Source organism: Benincasa hispida, chromosome 9, assembly GCF_009727055.1.
Source record: "Benincasa hispida cultivar B227 chromosome 9, ASM972705v1, whole genome shotgun sequence".
Lineage (NCBI taxonomy): Eukaryota > Viridiplantae > Streptophyta > Magnoliopsida > Cucurbitales > Cucurbitaceae > Benincasa > Benincasa hispida.
Window position 1 is genome coordinate 6325627 of NC_052357.1, and position 23047 is coordinate 6348673.

The 23047-nt window shown below is 34.9% G+C and overlaps 2 protein-coding genes across 2 annotated transcripts; both read right to left on the reverse strand.

Moving 5' to 3' along the window:
- Nucleotides 1–1143: 1143 nt before the first annotated feature.
- Nucleotides 1144–15589, reverse strand: LOC120086061 (nuclear pore complex protein NUP107). Its single transcript, XM_039042486.1, has 24 exons — nucleotides 15374–15589; nucleotides 14264–14625; nucleotides 14077–14146; nucleotides 13168–13283; nucleotides 12657–12688; nucleotides 12421–12546; nucleotides 11921–12079; nucleotides 11575–11667; nucleotides 11314–11481; nucleotides 10927–11025; nucleotides 10371–10603; nucleotides 10234–10291; nucleotides 8576–8664; nucleotides 7626–7757; nucleotides 7291–7413; nucleotides 6172–6270; nucleotides 5876–6064; nucleotides 5194–5368; nucleotides 4875–5031; nucleotides 4565–4767; nucleotides 3959–4100; nucleotides 3591–3751; nucleotides 2126–2242; nucleotides 1144–1465 (listed from the first exon to the last, which is right to left on the reverse strand). The coding sequence occupies exons 1-24, from the start codon at nucleotides 15451–15453 to the stop codon at nucleotides 1400–1402; spliced, it is 3249 nt and encodes a 1082-aa protein (XP_038898414.1). The 5' UTR covers nucleotides 15454–15589; the 3' UTR covers nucleotides 1144–1399.
- A 1495-nt stretch (nucleotides 15590–17084) lies between these two features.
- LOC120086215 (oligouridylate-binding protein 1B-like) lies at nucleotides 17085–22847 on the reverse strand. The gene is made up of 12 exons (XM_039042750.1): nucleotides 22602–22847; nucleotides 21667–21728; nucleotides 21190–21292; nucleotides 20960–21036; nucleotides 20828–20889; nucleotides 20654–20741; nucleotides 20383–20458; nucleotides 20276–20306; nucleotides 19981–20100; nucleotides 19681–19766; nucleotides 19166–19342; nucleotides 17085–17777 (listed from the first exon to the last, which is right to left on the reverse strand). Exons 1-12 carry the CDS (start codon nucleotides 22704–22706, stop codon nucleotides 17493–17495), a joined length of 1272 nt encoding a protein of 423 aa, XP_038898678.1. The 5' UTR covers nucleotides 22707–22847; the 3' UTR covers nucleotides 17085–17492.
- Between the last annotated feature and the right edge of the window lie 200 nt (nucleotides 22848–23047).

Here is a 23047-nt window from a genome sequence, read left to right on the forward strand (position 1 = left end):
GGAATGTTAAATATTTATTTGGATCCGCAGAAAAAAACACAAAATATATATATATTGTTATACATTAAAAATGTGTTTGTTTACCAATTTTAGTCGGGGTGAATTTTTACTAAACAGTCAAGTAAAGAGGTCTAGAAGTTAATTAATAGTATTGAGACATTATGAGTTATTTAAGCCCCATTTTATAATCATTTGGATTTAATTTTTTTTAAAAAAAAAATTAAATCTACACATACTACTTTCAACTTCAATTTTTTTTATTTCTTATCTACTTTTTACCAATGGTTTGAAAAATCAAGTTAAAATTTGAAAACTAAAACAAGTAGCTTTTAAATTTTTTTAAAAAAATTGACTAAGAATTCAACTATTGCATATAAGAAAGATGCAAATCATCGTAAAAAATTAGAAGAAAATAGACTTAATTATCAAAAACCAAAAACAAACTGCGAAATGATTATAAATGAGGCCTTAATGTTAATCCTGGATAAAAAAATAAAATAACTTCAAAATATTTGTTGTTGAACTGAAAAAAGAAAAAAAAATCTATCCATCCCATTGAATTTTTGGGCATTGCATGGTTGTTATATATATATATTTATGTATTATATATGTATATATGTATGTGTGCACGCGCAAATAACTAATTCAGCAAATAACCCAAAACTATATGACCAATAAAAATTATATTTCCTCAAAAAAAAATTACCAATAAAAATTATAAATATAATTGTCCCTAATAAACATGGCAAAAATTAAAACATTTTTTAATTTCAATCACTTAGAACCCATTTGGTAACTTTTTAGTCATTTAAAATTAAGTTCATTTGCTCTCAATTTCTTACTATAGTTTTCAAGTAAAAGAATTACTCTTAACGAAATTCTAAACTAAAAATAATAAAATTTGACTTGATTTTTAAAAATATTAGTAGAAAAATAGATAACAAAACAATAAATTTAGAAGAAAAAATGGTGTTTAAAGACTTTATTTTCAAAAACTAAAAACTAAAAATCAAATAATTACCAAACGAGACTTTAGCAAATTTGTTCTGATCTCAAAATATAACATAGCCACATGTTCTAGCACTTTTCTCGACCAAATATTTCATTCATGACAACAAATAATCTAAGTAGATGCAAAACGCCTACCCAACATAGATATTTTTATGGTATTTTCATAAATTTGAAATTTCTAACATTTTTTTCAACAACAAATAATCTAAATCAATGCAAAACACCTACCCAACATAGACGTTTCGATGATATTTCCATATATTTGAAAATTTAAACATTTTTTTCGACAACGAAGCTTATAACACCTGAGTGGTGATATAGAATGGAACTTTTTATCCAAATGTGTATTCAAAACAAATGACTACGCAAAGATTTAAACATCTCAAAGTCAAGAAGAAAGCTCTCCAACCTCCATTTTGCGTAATGTGTACTCTCTCTCAAGTATCAAAAATTCCTGCAATTGAGAATGCAATGTCAAACCCTGATAAAATTTTGACAACGGCAGAGTCACATACAAGTTTGAAAGAAGAAAAGGAACAGATAGGAGCATTTGGCTCACTAAATGGAGTTAACAAGTCTTCAGTCAGTAAGTTCATGTTTTGGAGGTAGAGTTATGAGATTGAATTTCTCGATAATTGTAAAAAATAGATTAAAAAATGGTTGGTAAATGTGAAAAGTAGAGATAAAGGGGAAGATTGAGTTCCTTGATAAATGTGAAAAGTATAAAAAATGAAAAGATTGAGTTTCCTGATAAATGTACAACTTCAATAGTGTTTACTATTTAAGTTGGGTTGTTTACAACAAAACTTCATAATGGTAAAGTAACACATTAAACAGCAGCGTTTTGTCTTTTGTTTCAAGTTTTGTTCAGTGTTTTTAATCTTTAGTTGAATGGTATCGTTTCTATTTTGCATCCACGATCATCGCTCTCTTCTCAATTATATTTCGACTTCATTGAATAATAGAAGTAAGTTTCTAGAGCATTTCAATTCCACTTTTGTTCGTCTTTCACTAAATTTTCTGTGATGATAATAAATGCACGGTAAAAACTGGCAGAAGGCCAACATTAAGGTACCAGATTGCTTTTATTATGATAAAGTTAATTGAGAGATACCTCGAATTGTTGCTGGCTGAACAAATCAGAAAACCCAGATTCAGAGCTCGCCACGAGTTCGATCAAATTATCATGGCATTTGGGTTCGAATCCCAACTCCATCAGAGCCACAGAAACCTGAAAATAAGGTAACAAAAAATAAGGCTGAGTAATTATTAACCGGTTCAAAGGAATAGAAAGAAAGTTCAGTGTCTTGTTGAATATCTCATTCTCCGATTTTCAGAAATCGTGTAAGCAAAAATTATCGATATAAAAATGCCAGAATGCTCCTATAAATAGGTAGAGCTCATAAATACTGCTGATCTAAGGAAAACAAACCACATATATCTCGTTTTTTTAATTATCTGAAAATATGTCCCCAAGGGTCAGCTCCCTTGGCAAGGGTTAGCAGTCTCTTCGTCATACCAGCTTAGAGGTCCCAAATTTAAAAACTTGAGTGAACTTAATACCAAAAACTCTTGATGTCTCTTGGGTCATGGCCTTGGGGTGAGGCGGGTGCTCGGGGTATTAGTGAGCAAACCCCGACTCCCGATTATCAAAAATATGTACATATCAAAAAATATTTAAGCCAACTTTTGCACATCTTGACAAATCTCACAAGATGCCTCACTAGTCACTACCCATAGTTTGAACCTATTGCTTCTAAGTCCATTTGTTTTAGTTTTACCAGCCCAAATGACTGCCAAACTCATCCAAAATGGTTTTTACTAGATAGAGAGACCAATCTGTTAGAAATAATTTTGATTTCTAATATTCATTCATATAATTTAAATAATTGATAATTAGTATTGTCATACACACGGTGATAATTAGTATAGTATTGAAGAGACGACTATAGGGTATAAATCCCTCCGTCCCATACCGTAAAATTTAAAAGTTTGTGTGGTGTTTTGTAAAGTTGGAAAAATAGAGGGGTTTTTATGTTTTGTTTTTAAAAACTAATCCCAAGTAGTCATTCAAGATCATGATTAGTTATCCATGTAGTGGAGTTGGTAGTTACTTGGAATGCGGGTGGTTACCTAAGTTAGGGGAGAGTGGAGTAGTTGCCTATATACATAGACGTGATAGACAGTTCTTCTCATATGCTCTCTCTCAATCTCTGAGTAGTTAATAATTCCAAAAGAATAACACACTCTTTGTCAACTAAGGTTTAATTCATTGAATTGAACAAGCCTTTATATCATCAAAGAGTAAATTAAAGAATATACGGTATTGGAATCGGAGAACATTGATTTAAAGAATTTTGGATATTCATCATGGAATGATCAAGCAAGTGTTCATTCCTTTACCATATGTATCTAGGTTGATTTAATTATCCTATCCCATTGGTGATGACCGCTTCCGCATTTGAGTCTAATCAATGCTAATCCATATTATTAATGATAAGTAAATGGTAGGATGAGTATATAATAGAAGTAAAAAGCAGCTCGAATATAAAGTTCATTCGCCTCGAAGAAGTATTTACCTGCATGCATCGGAGAATAACTTCTGGAAGGCAGCACTGACGACATAGGCCTTGCACAATGTATGCTGCCGGGCATTCTAGTGAACCATCTTCATTTGAAGACCATGCATCTAGACGCAAGACCTCCAAAGTGACTCCAGCTTGAAAACCGCGAAGCTCACCTACAACATATTATAGTCATACTTGCTTAATGCACCTTCTTTTTCTGTTAAAAGAGGCGGGGGGAAGAACTAAGAGAGGTCCACATCTCAGATTTCATCATTCAAAGGCCACAAGAACCAAACCCACATTTACTAAATCTCAACAGAATAGCAATTAGTAACTGATAAGTAAGATACTGGACCTGCAGGTGCAATAGTACTTCTCACCTTTGAATCCAGCTGCCATGATACCACTAAGAATGCCACCATCATTAACTTCGCGATGCCCAAGCCCATCGCCTGGTGCTGCTAAACAGCGAAGCACAATCTCAATACAGAAACCTTCCCCTGATGGAATGGAGACATTCACCTGCATATTTGAAGTACATGCAAATTTTTGTAACTTGACGAGTTTTTCTTTTTTTCTTTTCCTAATAAGAAATGAGGATATATTTGTCTAAATGAAAAGATTATAAAATATGATAGAACTATTTGACAAAAAAAATGATACGAACAATCAACAGAGCACAATAAAGCATCCCACTCTCCTCCTTCCATCAGCCAGGCCAAACCTGACTCCATTCCGTAATTTAAAATTTGAAAGGGACCCTACTTAACCATCCCGAATACAAAGTATAATAGGCTAGTGATCTAAAGCAAATATGGGGTTCAGAGACTATCTAAAGCGATGAAAAAAAATAGAAGAATACACCAACAGATACATCACATCACAAATTAACATAATGATGATGATGATAAAATATTTCTTTATCTCCGTTTCTCATCCAGAAAAATAACAGAAAACTAACAATAGATCAAATTTAAGGAACACACCACCAGTTGCCGATTTAATATGATCTCCTCAGTAACTGATGCGTAAAGGGAACTTGTTAAGGTTGTGCATGTGGCGGCTTCAGGGCACAAACATTCCCCAGAAGGTAAACAGAGCATGACAGTGGCATGCAATTCAAGATAAACAGGCTCCATTGACTCATAGAGGTGATCTTCTGCAAAACCCAACCACGGACTTTCTTTCTCTACGGAAAGGAAAAAAAATTGCAGAAACATCATGAGCAGTGACAATAATGAGTAGAATACCTGGCGTTATTAACAATGAATAGGGAAAAGAATCGATAAAGCATACTAAGTAACAATGAAAGTGAGGAATCGAGTGTCTCATTAGCAGCTTTAATGGATCTTTGTTTTTCTTCCAATGAGAGATCGAGGGAAGGCGCTTCATTATTCTCCAACTCAATTTTGAGCCAGTTGCGATATGTTGCATCACAAGAGAAATATTCACTCTAATGAAGATAAAAGTTTTATTAGATGAACACTAATCAATAATCAAAACAGGTAGTACAGTAACAATGACCAACATGTAATTACAAGAATTGGATAGATTATCGAAGCATGTAGTACAATAACAATGACCAACATGTAATTACAAGAATTGGATAGTATACCCAATCCTGGAACTCTTTTAAGTTCTCCAGAACGCCATTATCCTCCAATGCACTAAATGTTTCTGAATGCTGCCTCAGAGGTTCAGCAAGAAGACTAAGTAACTTGTGTGCACCATTAGGCATTGACGGAATTCTCCACATGGATATCAGAGCAAACTCTCTGAACAAGATGTTGCTATAAAATAACACAAGATTGAAATTCAAAAGTTGTAGAAAGCAGCAGTGTAATATATATATATGCATTAACCATAGGCCAAATCCAACATCCACATATTACAACCACAATGTAGGCATACAGTTAATACAATAACCGCTCAACCTACACTTGGACTAGTATACAGAAAAGTGCAAGAAATCAGTATTGCTTCATTGCTCCATATAATTTTTTTAGGAAAAAAATTTGCAGTATTAATTATCTTCAAAATCAAATGTAACTCCAATAAAGCATAAGGGCATCACCCCCAGATTTGCAAGGACCAATCAACATTCATAATTTATCATGGTAGTCAGTGTTCCAGAAAGTGTACCTAGGAGCTATGCACTCCCAGGACACCTCACTTCAAAAGCCCTCGTTTTTTCAAACAATTTCCCAACTCTACTACATTTGGTCACAAAAAAAAAAAAAAAAAAAAAAAAAAAAACACCTTGGATATCACGGCAACAGCAAACTACTATCATTTACCTATGTGCCAATCCTCGGAGAAGAAGTTTGGTGCTAACATCTTTGACATTAGCAATTGTGGAAGGAGGGGTAAAGCAGACCCACTGGACAACCATAGCTTTCTGAAGACTCTGCAGGCGATGTTGTTCTACAGCATCTGATAACTTATCAGAAGTACCAATTTTTGTCTCCCGAGATCTTGACAATACACTGTTCAAGTACATCACATATCCGCGTAATAATTATAAACAACATCAGATCAGGTGAATTTCAGGCTTAAATATGCAAGTATTAAATCAAGTTAAATGCAAAAACACCTTTCAATAATCTCTTCAAAACTGCCCTTTGAATCACCGTCAGGAGAAAATGGCAAATATTCAATAGCAGAGAGAAAGATCTTATACTTGACTTGCACGCTGTGAACAAGCAAAAAAGTATAGACATATGTTAATCATAGTACACGTGAATATAATCCCCTGAGAGACAAATTCCCCTTGTTCAACAGAGACTAGGCATTGCAAGATGGATCAATAATTAGAAGACTCGGGTTGCAGTATACTTTTGTACCCAAAAAAAGGCAGCAATACCAGCTAATAAATACAGACCATTCTTTTGGAACGGGTTTTATGGACCTTTAAATAAAGACTATTGCAAAAAGGAAGGGGAAAGATTAAAAAAATAATACAAAAAAAAAGTATTCGAGTACAAATGAGTTTCACTTCTGTCCAATTTTATTATCATTATTAGTCTTTCCCATGATTCATATGTAATATTATTTTCATAATAACCAGTTATTCCGTGGTCTCCATAAATAATACACACTATGACGATGCACACATGGCAGTATTCGTTTGCACTATCATCTTCATTTTCATATTTGTCTTTGCCATTGTCATATTCATCACCATGATAACACTGCTACTATTACTTTAGAACTCAAGGACACAAATGTACAACCTATAGAACAGATCATGTTCAAGTAAGGTCGTTATTACTGCTGCTACTACTATTATTATTAGTAACATTAATCAACCCTAGCAGCCATCTCTCATCAGTATTGCTATCTCAGAACTGTGCTAAACACTTGAAAAACTACTATATATGGGACCTCTTCACAAACGATGATGTCAAATCAGGAAACTGAAAACATGATTAAAAGAGACGATAGTATTGCAAAACATCTTGAGATACAATATGGCCATATAACTTCTAACATCCACCAAAAAACTAAAGAAATTAAAAAAAATACTAAAAAAATTAATGTCCTCTTGCTAAGAACATATGCATTAAAAGCCAAATTAGATTAGTCAAAGAACCACAATTCCTTCTTCAAGATAAATATAAAATCACATAGAGAACCTCTAATCCACATGCCTTATCATGTAACATGCAGATTGAAAAACCAAAACTTTTTCAACTGTAAGGATTTCAATCACCTGCTGGTGAGCCTAAGTTCCATCATGTGCACAAAGAGGTCAATACACCGATGGCTTGCTAGCTGAGAAGCGTACACACCAACCAGCTCCTCGTGTTGCATCGAGAAGAGAAACATGGCATACCTGAAACCCATAGTAAATTATCTATTGACTCAAAATTATATCCTCGTGACATGCTCTAAGGCCATTTCTATTATTTCACGAGAATGGCAAAAGTTACAAATTCTTTCATTTTTCTCAATGAAAGAGCAGTATCTTACCAAAATAAATAAATAAATTTCATCTCACATCTAAATATTCTATATTGTCATCTAAACAAGAAGCTTTTTACCTACATGTGTAAAATAAGATCCCCAACATTCATGATCTTCTCTCTGAAGATATCCTTCATTTCTTCAGCAAGCAAATACCGAAGCACGAGCACTAAATGAGCACCAAACCGTATCATTTGAGGATCACCATGAGGCCTAACAAAATCCAACGTGCAATTATAATTCAATCAACTGTATCAGGACACCAAGCAAATACACCTGCTATTTCTGCTTGGCAATTTGAATTTTAGTATTAAGCCTTTTTTAAATGCTAGTATGAGCTGTAAACGTCCAAACTGGGCAGAAATTTAGGTGGTGAGTTACAATCACCATTAATCTAGTCATATAAGTAAAAAGTTATTGAGTTGCCCCTGATATGAGTAGGCTCCTCCAATCAAGCTAGTCTCCTATTATAACAGAAATGGCCAAATGGTTTAGGGTACAAAATTTGTTACCACACCAGAATCATAAGATGCTTAATGTTGTTGATTGGAGATGCTTAGAATTTTTGGAAAGTGTTAGAGAATTAATGTTGTAGTGATGAACCTCTTATGCAATGTATCAATTGCAAGAATATTCTGTTACTCCATTAGTCTTCTGCAGTCTATTTTCCTATTCATTTCATTTGTTTAATAAAAATACATAAATAGATTATTGGACGGCAATGAATGACATTCAAAAGAACCATAAATGAGTACAAGTAGAACTCAAGTTTTCTCAATTGCAAAATAACTCTTGCATCAATTGTAATTAATAATGGAGAGAATCTTAAAAATGCATATATTCATATACTACTCACTATTATCTCTCTAAAAAAACCTTATAAACCCTGTCGATATTTTTCCATTACTGACCAATTTATAAACAGCTAAAAAGTGTCTACCTAATAATAAATATGCAACAAAGAATGGGGGAAAATATACCAGATCTGTCACAAATGACATTTATCTGTAATAACAAAGACATAACATGACCTGAAAACATCTTGGTCATCTTCTGAAGGTGCTATCCAGGACCAGATTAGGTCCAAAAGACGAGGAATGTCTCCAAGCATCAAGATCATCTGAGAAAACATATTATAAAATGTAAGATGGAATTTGTTTTTCCTTATGTTTTAACAGTAAGCTGCAGAAGGATAACAAAAAGATCTATACTCTGTTTCATGTGAAAATCATAATGGGATGACTAATGAGAGAGCTAAAGAAAAAAGGACAACAAATTAATTTCCTATCATGTAAAATTAAAAATAAAAGATGCCAACAAGAGCGTAGCTCAACTGACATAATGTTTATACTATCAACCTCGTGATTTGAGGTTCGATTCCCCCACTCCACACTTTAATTACAATCTCTCTTCAAAAAGAATTAAAAATAAAAGACAGCAATTAGGTTTATTTGCACATCCTAAAACTTATGATTTAAAAATAAACATTAGGTAAATTGATTAATAACTATTTCATAGTAAGCTATGAATTTTTTTTCCTTATGTTTTAACAGTAAGCTGCAGAAGGATAACAAAAAGATCTATACTCCGTTTCATGTGAAAATCATAATGGGATGACTAATGAGAGAGCTAAAGAAAAAGGGACAACGAATTAATTTCCTATCATGTAAAATTATAAATAAAAGACAGCAATTAGGTTTTTTTGCACATCCTAAAACTTATGGTTTAAAAATAAACATTAGGTAAATTGATTAGTAACTATTTCATTGGAGTAGCAGGCACCATTTTCCTGTGCACGTAGGGAACTACATAACTCTGTTAAGAAGGTGAGAAGTGAGTGAAAGGTGAGTGGGGGAGGTAAGGAAGGGTGTAGCTTTCTTTTGTTATATGCAAAATTCTGTTATTAATAGAATGCCAATGTTAGTACATGAGTAGGGAAAGTTTACTCAAGTGCGATGCTGTACAGAGTAGTAGTCAGGAAATCGGTAAGGGAGAGCTGGGAACTCTAGCTTTTAGAGATGAGTACAAACTGCACTGACGATTAGTGGAATCAAAACTCTACCCCGGTGATGCCTATAGGGACGAAAGTAGATAACTGGGACTATGTTGGTAGAGGGAATTCCAGCTGAACCAATTTTACAGCAAGGAAACAAGGAAGAAACTAAAGAATCTAGCAGTCAGCTAGGGAGAACTAACTGATGCAACAGTAACTGAAACGACTGGTGAGCTCCCACCAAACTCAAGCTCCATCTGAGAATGATACCACAGCACAGTTAAATACCAAGAGTGAAACCTTATGTAGGAAGGTGCCGACAGATGCCAACTGTAGGGCCGACAAATATGAGGTTTGTGTTTCCATCCAGAGGAGAAATTTTCAGCAGGACACCAGTTAGAAACAAATGGCGAAACTCTCTTCCTAACTCCATTAATCTACTGTCATCAAATAAAGGCAATAAATCTTAGTGCTTTTTCAATTAAAAAATGGCACACAACCCCAAGCCAAACCCAGGCCACAAAACAGTCTTGTACACCGTCAAAATAGAATGCCTACGAAATTAACCAGCCATCACAATAGAAATAATTTAAATAAGTTTGCCCTTCCACATGTTACCTCCTTGGTTTAGTTGCACTATTTAACAAGTAAAATCTCATAAAACTATCTTGGTCACTCCAATTAAATCTAGAATACCTGAATTTGCCGCTGCTGCTCTTTGCATCCACGATTTACATTTTCATGCACCATATCACTGGATCAAGAAAATGAATGGACCTTACATTTTGAACATCACATCACTCATGTGTAGTAAAATTATATTGTATAGGTACCCTGAATGGAGTTTTTGGAGAAGGACAGAAATTTGGCGTGGTTGCTGGCTCAGAACTGGAAGTGGCCAACTTTCTGGTCCATCAGAAGCCTGAAGGTTTCTATCACTTTGTCCTGGACTTCCATCTACAGTGTCTATAATGCTTTTAAAAAGATCCATCTTCTCTTGTGAACGAGTGAGTTCAAGATCTACTTGAACATCTAGCCACGACTTTGCCATTGCCCAGCATGCTGACTGCATGCAAACGGATAGTCCCAGAGCATTAAATTGTTTTAAAACAAATTGATATTATCGAAGGTCACCACAAAAGTCTTAGGAGAACTCTTTTCCATTATACTAAGTCAACACAAAATGTTAGCCAATAGCATTGGTAAATCGATAGCCACAACGAAACTATTTAAAATATATATATATATGAAAGCCTCATCGACCTCCCACGCCATTCATAAATTGATTAGCAGTTCTGTTCACATGCATCCCAAATGGTGAAATGGACAGAGCGCAGAAGTTTCAGTTAAACATTCTAAAATTTGCTGAGATTACTCTGACAAGCATACCTCCCAATCTGTGCATATAGGAAGTACACGCTTCAAATTTCCACATTGAACAGCATACACAGCAGCCTCATACTTCCCACCATCTACTTCTGCAATTTTCTTCAACAATTGCACAGAGTATAAGTAGAAGTAATAATCAAAGAAATTGAAAGAAAAGAATATCTATAAACAAGAATACAGAAAACATCTACTATTCAATGCCCATCTTCAAACAAGTAATAGCATGATCGTTAGTGAGCTCATCAGAAGTATACAATTATGATTGTACATATTTACCATCAACCATCAGAGAGAGATTACATAAAGAATTACAGCAAATAAAGAATTACACAAGTAACTTCGAAACAGCAAATAAAACCTACTGCCTCTTGAAATAACAATGATTACCTCAGATGCACAATAAGAAGCCCATTTCCAAAGACGCCATTGGTGGCCAATTCCACTTTCTAGTTCAATAGCTTGTAGAATTCTGTTTTTTCCATTCCTTACCAAGGCATCAATGGAAGGAAAGTGTTCCAATCCACTAAAAGGACACAAAGTTGCAGCTCTCCACGGCTGCCAACAGGTTATTAGATGTATCACGGGATGAAAGGTGATAAACCAGAGCACTGGAAGGCAAGAAGCCATAGCTCTCAGAGATTTGTTTACCTGTCCTGCCGACCGGCAGAGATCACATGCTTCTTTCATTCTCCCAGCTTTTATAAGAGTCCAGGCATCTTCTAAAAGAGATTCATCTTGTTTCTGTAGAGAAAAACATAAATTGCTGATATACTGCATACAAAACTAAAGCCAGTCATATGCGTCTATTTTCCAGTCTAAGTTTGTCAATCTTTCTTATATGCACTCACGCATGTGCCAAACTACACATCCAATGTAAGCATGGATGACAATTAATACATGAGTTTTGGTGTATCAATAAGATGTTTTTTAGATATGGTTCAATAAGATGTTTTTTATACTATTCAAGGCCCAATTTTGCATAATAAAATCATACTCTGTCATCTGGCAGTTGATGAGCATGTTCACGTGTTGGAGCATCAAAATCCAAGTGATGAATAGCATTTGTGTTAGAGGTCCCTTTCTTGAGAGACCGCTGTGTATTATGCCAAACTCCAGAAGATGGAAGATAGGTGCCAACATGAGACCCACGAATCTGTAAAATCATATACAAAAGGTCAAGGAAAATTGGCTACCCCTAGTAAAAGTTTTTCAAGTCACCAAGATTTAGCTTTTCAGGATGTATCTCAGGCACTTGACTGCCTGAATGATGTTTCAAGTCTGCTTAGCAATGTTAACCATTATAAAACATATCACGTCAGTGACAGCTACTACTAAAAATCTGTCATTTGACAGTTAGCATAAAATATCATAGCTCTAGTAGGAGCAGGAGACTCATAATTAAATACAGCATTAATTTTGAAATATATTTCAACCATACTATAGGGTATGGCTTACGGTAGTATATCAAGTAAAGTTGTCAAAAGAACTCATCACCTTGCTTTCCAGATCAAGTGCTTTAGAGGCTAAACCTTCCAGCCACTCAACAATTCGAAGACATAATTGAGCTGTATGGTCTTCTGAGACAAACTGGCAGGCCTCCAAGTGTGACGTTGGGGGAAACTGCAACAAATCGATAGCTTCATTTAGGTTCTTCAAACACAAGTAATGTTTCAAATGATATAAAAATTGCTTATTTTTATATGGAAGAAAAGGATGAAAAAATACATAACCACAATTAGATCTTTAGGCGTCTCTTTCGTAGCTGCAAGAACGAGATACCAATATTAATTCCAAGGTCAAATAATGAAATATTTTCAATTAAAAAAAACACCAACATGTATTATATATCTGAGTGAGTGGGTGAATTAACCTCCTTCAACTTTATGAGTACAAAAAGGGGAGATAAGACATCCACCCTGCTAGCCAAAATGAAAAGAAAAATATACTAATTGCCAATTGGCAGCAATTAGAGAAGGGGGCAAATTACAGAAGAAGTAATTTAAAGGACACCAGAAAGAAGCTTTAGAAACATATCAGGTAAACAAGCCAGCTTCACATCCACAAAGAATGTTTGCAGGGAAAATTTTAATCATGCAGCAAGGGTTAGAGCCACACATTTGCTGCCATTTAGACAGAAGAATTGAACCAAGATCCACGAAAACATACATGAAACAGAAAACACATATTTGGACACAGATACAAAATACAACTTTTAAAAAGTTATCGAGAAAGAGATATTTCCTTTCCCATACAGGTACCACAAAAGGGACCACGAGGCAGCTTCATCTACAAGAAATTGAGCCTTTTGCCTCATCAATTTGTCTTCAATAAAGCGGTGCTGAATGTTGGAACCATACCTAGCAGAAAAGAATAAAGAATAGACAAAATCACAGTAAAAATATGCCAGCAATATAAAGGGATAAGTTGCTTAAAGAATTAGTAACAATCAACAGTTATGTCAAGGTTATGTCAAGTTTTCAGCATGCACAAATCTCCTGAGGATATTCATTGGTTATGGTACATTGGTAGGATAGTACTAGTAACCACGTCCTTCTTCAAAAGAGGCTCCTTTTTAGATCAACATCCCTAGAATGCTGCCTATATGTAAAAGAGATTCAGAACCTGAGGTAATTTCCTCAACGAGGTCTTTTGCTAGAAATTTAAGGATTTTCTTACTGTATAATTTCAGGTGGCAGATGGATCTCCCCCACAATTTCAACCCCCTTCTTTCCTCATTTCTTGAAGGTCATCCTTTTAAAGGGATAGGAAGATCTTATAGCTTCAATTAGTGAAAGTGTCCCCTTGGTTGACGTGGCTTGATAGAAACAACAGTCTTCAACAAGAAAGAAATTTCTCTGTGGTTTCTTAAACAATGGAATTTGTACAATCTCTTTTGCATCATTTGGAAGAGTTTTTTCATTTTATGTAACCATCTCACTTTGGGTTTTGACTTTTCTTCCCCCTTCTTTTGTATTTCATACCCTCAACAGAATTCTATCTTATCCCCCACAAACATCTAAATAGGCGATAAAATTTTAAAGAGACACTACACAAAGATGAGCATAATGTAATCCATCCAACTATTTGAGAAAACCAACAACAAGATGTCTATAAAATAATTCAAATGATGGACCATAGAGGGAAGAGTACCTTATCGACTCTGAAACATTACGACAAGAACTCTCAAATCTTAATATCAAGTCTGGGATAGACATCAATCCTGACAAAATATCGCGAGTGAATGAGACATAAAGTGTACCCTTTTTCAAACACACAGTCTATACCCAAAGGGAGGACAAACATAACAAGCAAGAAATATGTTGGACATAATTAGAACCTTGAATTGAAGAGTCCATTAGAGATGCAAAAAAGGTATAAGTTGAATCTCCACTATTAGATAATGGGTCGTTCTCATGCTTGCAAGCCTTCAGTGAGTAGCGAACTGAATCAGGACCAAGAGATACTGCTGAAATTTCCTGGCTATCAATTGATAATCTTCTTTTAGAAGCAGAACTTTCCTTTAATGGTGTTGCTTCCAGACGATCACCATCAAGGCTTTCAGCCTCTTCTCTAAAATTTTCAAGAAGCAGTGCGGCATTTGTTGGACTATGGAAACCCTGTCCATCATATAAAATCCTAGACTCGCTGACTGTTGAAGATGAAACTTCCTTGGAAGGTGATATGTTTGATGGCCTTTTCCTGCATAAGTTCCGTGCTAAGTGCGGCATTGCATAAAAAATGGTGAATATAACAAATATGGGTAAGGAAGCTATATAACGAGTTTTTTTATAGTGAAAACCCCACTTCCATCAAGAAAGGCTGCAATGGCAAGGCAAAGTCCAACCCAAAAAATGTACACCGAAACTCAAATATGAAATTATTAGCACATTAGATATGATATGTGCCTTGTTCTTCCGTGTTAGATAGCAAAAGAAAGGATGGAAGGTTAATTTTCCAAATAACTGCACATAAAGCAGGTGTATACCGGCACCGGCCATCCTTGATAACCCATTAACACGATCAAAAAAGAAAAATAATGTACCAATTTCAGATTAAGGTATAAGCCATCAGGTGCATACCCAAATACTGTCAAGAAGCTCTACTCCATAACCAAACATAATATCCCATTAACACAATAAGCACTAAACCAATTACACCCATCTATACAGATTACAGAGAAAGTAAAAAGCAATGCACTCGAAATGCTATTAACGCAATAAGTTGAAATTGAGCAATTGAAAGCATTTGAATCAAACAAATTTCAATGAGCAGATTAAGACCACATAGTTTGCTTTTACAACCCCACTAAATAGGTCAGTTAATTGAAACCTCTACCCAAGAAATGACTTCCGTTCGAACTAAAATTGACTTCAAACTGAGTAAAAGACGTATTTTCTCGTTGCCAGTAAGAAGAAGCAACAAAGAGAAAGGAAACCGGCGAATGCACCTGTAGCGACGGAATCGCTCCCGAATGGTGAGGTCTTCGGGATCAAAGTAGCTGGGAAAAGCGTCCATTTCTTCGTCCATACTAGAATATGAATCTGGCTTTCCTCTCAGAAAAAACACACAGGATTTTGGTGATTCGAGGAAGAGACAAGCAAGCGCGGGAGTGTTGGGCAAAAACCTCTGAGGTTCAGTCAATAAAACCCTCGCTCACTTCAAGCGTTAAACCGGACCAACGTCAAACATGTCCCTCAGTCCAACCAAAAATTATTGAGAAACCTTTTTTTTTTTAGTCAAATTTAAAATTATATTTGATTTTTTAATTGAAAGATTGTTTTGACGGATAGAATTGTCGAAAATATTTTTTAAATATGCTAAAATATCAAAATCTATCAATTATTGACATCTATAAATGTAATATTTATTAGTGATCTATAGTGTTTATCACTATCTATCGGATAGACTATCACCGTTTATCACTAAAAGATAATGACATTTTGCTATATTTATAAATATTTAGTTCTTTTTTTTATTTAAAAACAACCCTTTTTAATTTGTTATTAATTTTAAGATGTTACATTTTTAACATCAAATTTGAGTTTAGCTATCATACTTGTATCCCCAAGTTTTCATTGATGCTTCCTTAAATTCCCTATCAATTACTTTATAATATCATGAAGTGAAAGTTTAAACTTAATTAAATAGTCTTTTCTAGCCAAATGAATTCTAACGATGATGAAAAACTAGTGAAGGTGAATCAATTACAATTCTTTTAAATTAATTAATTGATATTAATACTAGTGACTAAAAACAAATATTTATTGAAAAATCAAAGTTTATTGTGTAAGTCATATAATAATGATCCGAATGGAAACAAAACTTATATAGTCCAATGGTAAAAAATAAGTAACATTTTACAAACCATATAACGAACAAAAATTAAACTCATAACTTTGGGTTACTAGTACTCAAGAATAAAAAAAATATATATGGTTACAAATTTAAACTTTCTAAACTTATGGACTAAATGAAAATAAAACAAAAATCTAGAGACCAAATATGTGATCGATGACTTATTCACTAAGACATACTTTGACTGAATTAAAATCATTACATCTGAATTATTTACTACTTAAAACAATCCTTATTGACTAGTGTGATTTTCTATGACAAACCAACCTTTTTCGCATTTCATACAAAATTAAAACAAAAATGTTGAAATTGTTGATTAAATCAATGTTTTCTGCATTTTCAAATATCTATTTGTAGTAGATTCAAAAACTAAAATTAAATATATAGTTGACTAAAAAACGTGTAATATAACGTGGTGAATTAAATGTAGCCACAACTCTTTCATGACAAAAAAAGTAAATAATAATTCAATTTTTTTAGAAAAATCAAAATTTCTTGCCACATGTAATTGTTGTATAATCCAAACTACACCCAGTATTTTTATTTTACAACTGTTCTATCCAGAAATGTTCAAAAGAACAATATGATTAAAAAAATAGTGATAATAAAGTAAACCGTTCACAGCCCTCCGTGGCTGTCACACAGTTAGACAACAGTACAGTTAAAAACTGAGACCATTTCCCATGCCATAATATAGAAGGAAACGTCGAAATTTTCAAATTATTTAAAACATCCGTTGGGAAAATAAAGATCCAAAATTTCCTTATAAACATGATAATCAGCCGATTGTTTTGTTCCTGGCATGTAATAACACAAAACAATTAAAAACAATAGGGAAAAAATTATATTCTGAAGCATCATCAACCCTTCACAAAGAAAATAGAAAAGGCCCAAAGAGAAAAAAGGGAAAACTAAATTACCAAGCTATACCCAACTAGTCTCCTAAATAATACCACCAAGAATCCTCATATCCTTGTATAAATTCAGATACTCGGGTACATAATGACATTTCATAAACACAGCTCCCAGGCTATTTAAAAACTGAAACAATAAAAAAAGATATAACTAAGGCTCAGAAACTCTCCACAAAGAGGAAAACGAAAAAGAAGGAAAAAGAAAAAAGAAAAAAAAAAAAGAAAAGAAAAGAAAAAAAAGATCGAGAGATCTCGACAGAACTAAGCACTCCATTTTGTATACACCTCTCATCAGCCTTACTGATAATACATGAGCTGCTGAGCTGCCGCAACATTCTGAAAGCCACCATCGTAGATGGCCTGACTCGAGCCAGCAGCACCCATTCCCATGGCTGCCTGCTTTAAAGGATGTGGCGCCTGAGGGTGCATGAGGGCATGGACGCCGCCCATCTTGCTCATGGCCAGTTGCCGCTCGTATGCTAAGAGATCAGTTGTTGAGAGTCCAGGCAATGGAACTGCTGCAGGTGGAGGAAGCGGGTTGGAGATGGTTCCAGGTGGGGTCGGCTTGCTTCCCCAAGAGCACTGCACACAGAGTAATGGTGCAACCCGGTTAGATCAGAATTAAGACTAAGAAAGCCACAAACTACTCTGAAATTATTAACCGGTGCTATGTGCAAGAGGAATAGCTAAACATAATCACAAATAGTTCCTAATCTTTTCGGTTATTCCAAGTTTCATCACTAGTCTTCCTCAGGTTCTGAATCTTACTCCTGCATTAAAATTTAATTATGTCATTCTGTTCAAATAAAAATTGTTAGAACTTGTTAGTAGATTATTGTTTTACAACTGTTGGACATGTCTGCATCTTCCTTGAAAGAAATGAACGGGAAAGTACAATTATGCATAGTGTAGCATCTGAACGGAACGTCCACATGTTCCCCCAAATATGTTGATAAAACAATCATTTTAATCATACCTCAACTTTTAAACAAAAGTTTCACCTAACTGAAAATTTTCAATCCATTAAAGAGTAGAATTACATGTTTTAAAGGATCTTTCGACAAAATCGACAATTACCTAGGCTGGGACCATTTCATATGTTTGGCAATAATAATAATAATAAATGTTTAGATCCCAAGACATAAGAAAACACAAAATAAAAATACTAAAATATCAATAGCCTTTCAAGTGGGCTATGTCATTTTATTTATAATTGAATCACATATCCTAGAGATATTTCCAGTACCTCTCAGTAGTATCTCATCCATCACATTGTGTCCTTGAGGTGTGGTAAGCAACCAAGATCCAAAATTAGGTAACATGCAACCCTTAATTTTTAGGTTAAATAATTTCTAAAGCTTCGAGTCATGTCCAAAATAAAAATAGATATATTTAATAGACACATTTTAGGTTGTCAGACATGTCTGCAATGTGTCTGAACATATCCATCTCTATACTTTGTAGTTCATCTTCTTATTTGACCAAGGACGCCCTTGTGCCAATTTGTTCGGATTTCAAACACCAGAAAATAGAAGAATATTAATATTGCAAATAGAGAGGGTAGGGACTCTACCAAGTCCCACATTGGACAACTCCCAAAATCATTTGCCACTCGAAGATCACCAACTCCTCTAAAAGTCACCCCTAACTAATTACCCACCGTGTTCATAGATCTACTTTTTTTTTTTTTTTTTTTTTTGGAGAAAAGGAAATAGGCAGAGTGTATGATATTTGACAAGTAATATCTACTAATATTCCAAACATATCAATCACTTACTAGACTCTTACATAATAATAAACAACAGATAAAAATGAAAAATTGAACTGATGGAATTCAAGACTGCACAAGGAGCAACTGTATGCCATAAGATGAAGAATGCATCAGTTTCACTATGAACGAAACTTGAAAGTGCAATCATCATTCCAATAGAAAAAAATAGAAGCTTTGTATACAAAGCAAAAAACAAAACCTTAATCTGTTTGCCACAGAGAAACGACTGAGCATTCCCCATCTGAATAGCTAAAGCTGCCTCGGCATGAGTGCTGTATCGAACAAAACCAAAGCCCTTATCACGCTGGATGCGGACCTCCTCAATCACACCAGCCCCAAGAGAATGAAAATGGCGATGAAGATCAACCTGCGTGGCCTGTATAAGGAAAAATCATTTTAAAATTTGCATAATTGTCAAAAACACCCAAATATCACAGATGTCAACAAAATAAACGCTACGCTACAATATTATCCTCCTAGAAATTATTCAGACTGTCCATTTCTGGCCTAAAATTACAAACCAAACAGAAGCACCCTTCTAGAGACAGGAAGATTATATGAACCTCGTTTTATATAGCAACCTCAACCAAGTGGTACACTTGCAAAAACTTGGCAAGCTGTGTACCATATCACCTCCATCGTGTTATTTTGTCATTGGCACAAGTTAAATTAACACGTTTAAAAAAATTAATAAAGTTAAGAATGAGGAATTACCTCTGGAGCAAGATTGCCAACATAAACAGTAGTGTACTGAGGATTGTTCTCCGGGGCATCACTATTAACTGTTTCTTTACCGTCTTCTGCAGAAATGTCAAAATTCAAGTAAGTATCGTCAAAAGCTTCGGGGATCGATCCTCAGGGTAAGGAAATCGAAAAGTGAGACATTTTACACTTTTAATTTCTAATTGAAATTACTAATACTGCTGCTTTCTACAGCTTTTGAATTTCAGTCGCTTCAATTGCTACAAATAATCATTATTGCAAAGCAGCATAAACATGGGTATGAACACTAACCAGATGATCCATTTGTAAGTTCTGCAATGCTTTTCACATCTGAGCTCTGCTTGTCGTCATTGGACCCAGCACCCTTTGTTGCCCAGTTGCAGCGAATCTGTCTACTTCCAAGCCACTTGCCTGAAGGAGACCATATATCGTAAAAAATAAGGCAATATGGTCAAAGGACCATTTCAATTTCAAAAGTTAAAAGACAAGAAATCCCCAAGATTTTTTTTTACGTCGTTTTAATTAGTCTACCAAATGATAGTCTAGTACAAGAAATTTGAACTATCAGCGGTAACCAAGTCCTTACCAGTCAGGTCATTTATCGCACTTTGAGCATCCTGGAAAAGGAGCATAATTTAGTAAAGAGGAGAAAAATAACAGAAAAATAATATACTTTGATTATGTAGTTTGAACCTGTTGGTTGCGAAAGGAAACAAAACCAAATCCCCTGGAACGGCCAGTCTTCTGATCCCACATAACTCTGGCATCACTGAAACCAATAGAACATGATATCAGATGTTGCAGGTTAGAAAAGACAAACTACTAACATACTCATCCTAACTTCAATTATGCTCTTTGAGCTGTCAAAGTATATCAAACTTATTCATTTCAATGGTAGAAATTACATGCAATATTCAAAGGGCAACAAACAAATAAAAAAGAGTTTATAGGGGCTGAAGCTTACGAACAGCTAGGGAAAACAGAAAAGCATGCAAACAAAGTAGAATCGGTCACTTCAGGGCTAAGATCACCCACAAAAATGTTGAAATGACCTGTACACAAAAGATGCAGCCGAATATAAGATAAATTATTTAAGCCTTTGCAACTCACGGCCATTGATCCAAAACAGATACCAGACCTGATGTGTCCTCTCTCTGACCACTAGCATAAGCCCAATTTACTTTGATAGGCTGCCCAAACCTGCAAAGTACATATTGAGACAGGAAACAGAAGTACAGACGGGAAATAAGAAATTCAGTTATCTACTTACAAATGCCTCCCATTAAGTGACAAAATAGCCATAGCAGCCGATCTGCGATCAAAATAGTGAATAAATCCATAGGATGACTGCATAAAGCAGTGGCAACAAGGATGTTAATAGACAAGAAGGAAACAGAAGACCTTGAAATTAACAGTAATATAAACAAAAAGATTTATCCCATTGTATGAAAAATAGAGCATGAACAAAGGTTTTGCATCGTAAGCTCCTGTGATGCCAACCTTCTCCTTTCTGACAAGCTTGCAGCTCTCAACAAGGCCTGTGCTCCCAAAAACCTCTTGAAGAAGTGGTTCTGTTACCTGTGTATGTACATTTCCCACGTACCTGCATTTCCTCAAAATTAAAAAAACTAAAAATTTTAAAAAGGAAAAGAAAACAAAGAAAATACAAAAAAAATATATAAGTAATCAAACAGAGTCATATGGGTATACATAAAAAATTAAAACTAGTATTAAAAAAATCTAGAAATTTGGTTGAGATTTGAGAAGACATAATTTTAGAGCATTAGCTCAGAAAATTGAACTATTAGAGATCCAGTTTCTAAGGAATTATAGATACTTAACGAGAACTAGATAGTCAATGACAATTCTGAGACTGAGAGACATGATAACTGCAAGAAATCATACATTCCCATAATGCAGACAAAAAAAAAAAAGGAGGTAACATTAAGGGGATAAAATGTCTAGAAAATCACTTACACACTACGGCAGGTACTTGGATCAAAACCCGGTGGTAAATTCCCACTTGGAATTGGTTCAAGCTGCATAATGGAAACAATAAAATATACCAAAAAAAAGGGAAGAGAATTAGAATGGTACGTGAAAAGGAAAACGAATCTTTACGAAATGGGAAGAAAACAAAGAGATTGTAATGGATGCAATCATGCAGATTAAACGAAATCTGCAACCAAATGAAAAGCTGAACCTCCATGTTATTTCAATCAGTACATTGGAGAGACAGAGGCCACACAGTAAAAAAGAAAACAGCGAAAATAACAGGAAAGACACGGCCTGGCCACCAAGCACTATGATATCACGTCACATGGAGCTTCCATTTCTATGATAATGTAAGCTGGTAAAACCCAACTGGGTTGGTAGTACTCAACTGTCATCAACTGGGACGATTGAGTGATGTATAAAATGGTATAATCTGCCTGAACCCCAGAACGGAATAAAAAAAAATTAAAAAAAAAAAGAAACACAAACATCTTGTATCCACAGCATACACGCCGAATGAAATATTTTAGCCCCAAAAGTGAACCACTGCACGGCACATCATACAATCATCGATGGCCCTTGAGCATCTAAAGGATCCTGTTTCTCGTCTTCTAAGAAGAAAGTTTCTTCAATAAACAAAAAATTAATCCAAACAGGCTCAAGATTACACAGAAGATACCCACAACTAATAAGAAAGCAAAATACGACTACCCATCACAAACACTCAATTCACATGGGGAAAATCATTTGTTTACAATCCTTCAGAACTCAAAACGGTAAAACAGAACGCCACAAAAATCGGTGATAACTTCATAAGTATTAGTCAGAGATCGAGAACAAAATACAGAAATGGCCGAAACAAAAACGTGTAGATCATACGAATGTGAACCTAAACGAAAACAAAAAAGAAGTCGAACCTGAGGGTGAGCTAAGAGACCAGGATGGTAAAGCGATTGTTGTTGAAGCAAAGCTTGCTGCATCAAAGCTTGTTGTTGTTGTTGCTTCAATCTCTGATGTTGCATTCTTGTTTCCTCGATCAATTTTCCGCCAAAAAGAACGAAAAATTTTACCGGGAAGAAGAGGGGTTAGGGTTAAGAGTCGAACAAAGGCGAGAAAAATTAGAGAGGGAAGGACTTTTCGGGGTTGGGGGAAAATCAATTAGAGGCTCTAACTCGGATGACTTATAAAATGCCGGTTCGGGCCCGGGCGAAGATATGGTTACAGACCCGTTACGCACGAATATGCAACAGCCAATCCAGATTTGACATGTATACCCTCTACCATCAAATTGGTTGGCCCGTTTTCTAGCTGACGAACGTCTGCGACAGTTCCATATTCTTTGATTTTCAAGGGAAAGGGATCA

Coding starts and splice junctions, on each gene's coding strand:
- LOC120086061 (XM_039042486.1), bottom strand. CDS start 15,453: ATGGACGAAGAAATGGACGCTTTTCCCAGCTACTTTGATCCCGAAGAC. Junction 11,026..11,313: donor CTTCTTATTGTGCATCTGAG/GTAATCATTGTT, acceptor CAATTGTTGAAG/AAAATTGCAGAAGTAGATGG. Junction 5,032..5,193: donor TAAAAGAGTTCCAGGATTGG/GTATACTATCCA, acceptor TATCTTCATTAG/AGTGAATATTTCTCTTGTGA.
- LOC120086215 (XM_039042750.1), bottom strand. CDS start 22,706: ATGCAACATCAGAGATTGAAGCAACAACAACAACAAGCTTTGATGCAG. Junction 21,729..22,601: donor GTCTCTTAGCTCACCCTCAG/GTTCGACTTCTT, acceptor TCCATTATGCAG/CTTGAACCAATTCCAAGTGG. Junction 20,459..20,653: donor TCTGTTTTCCCTAGCTGTTC/GTAAGCTTCAGC, acceptor TATTGGTTTCAG/TGATGCCAGAGTTATGTGGG.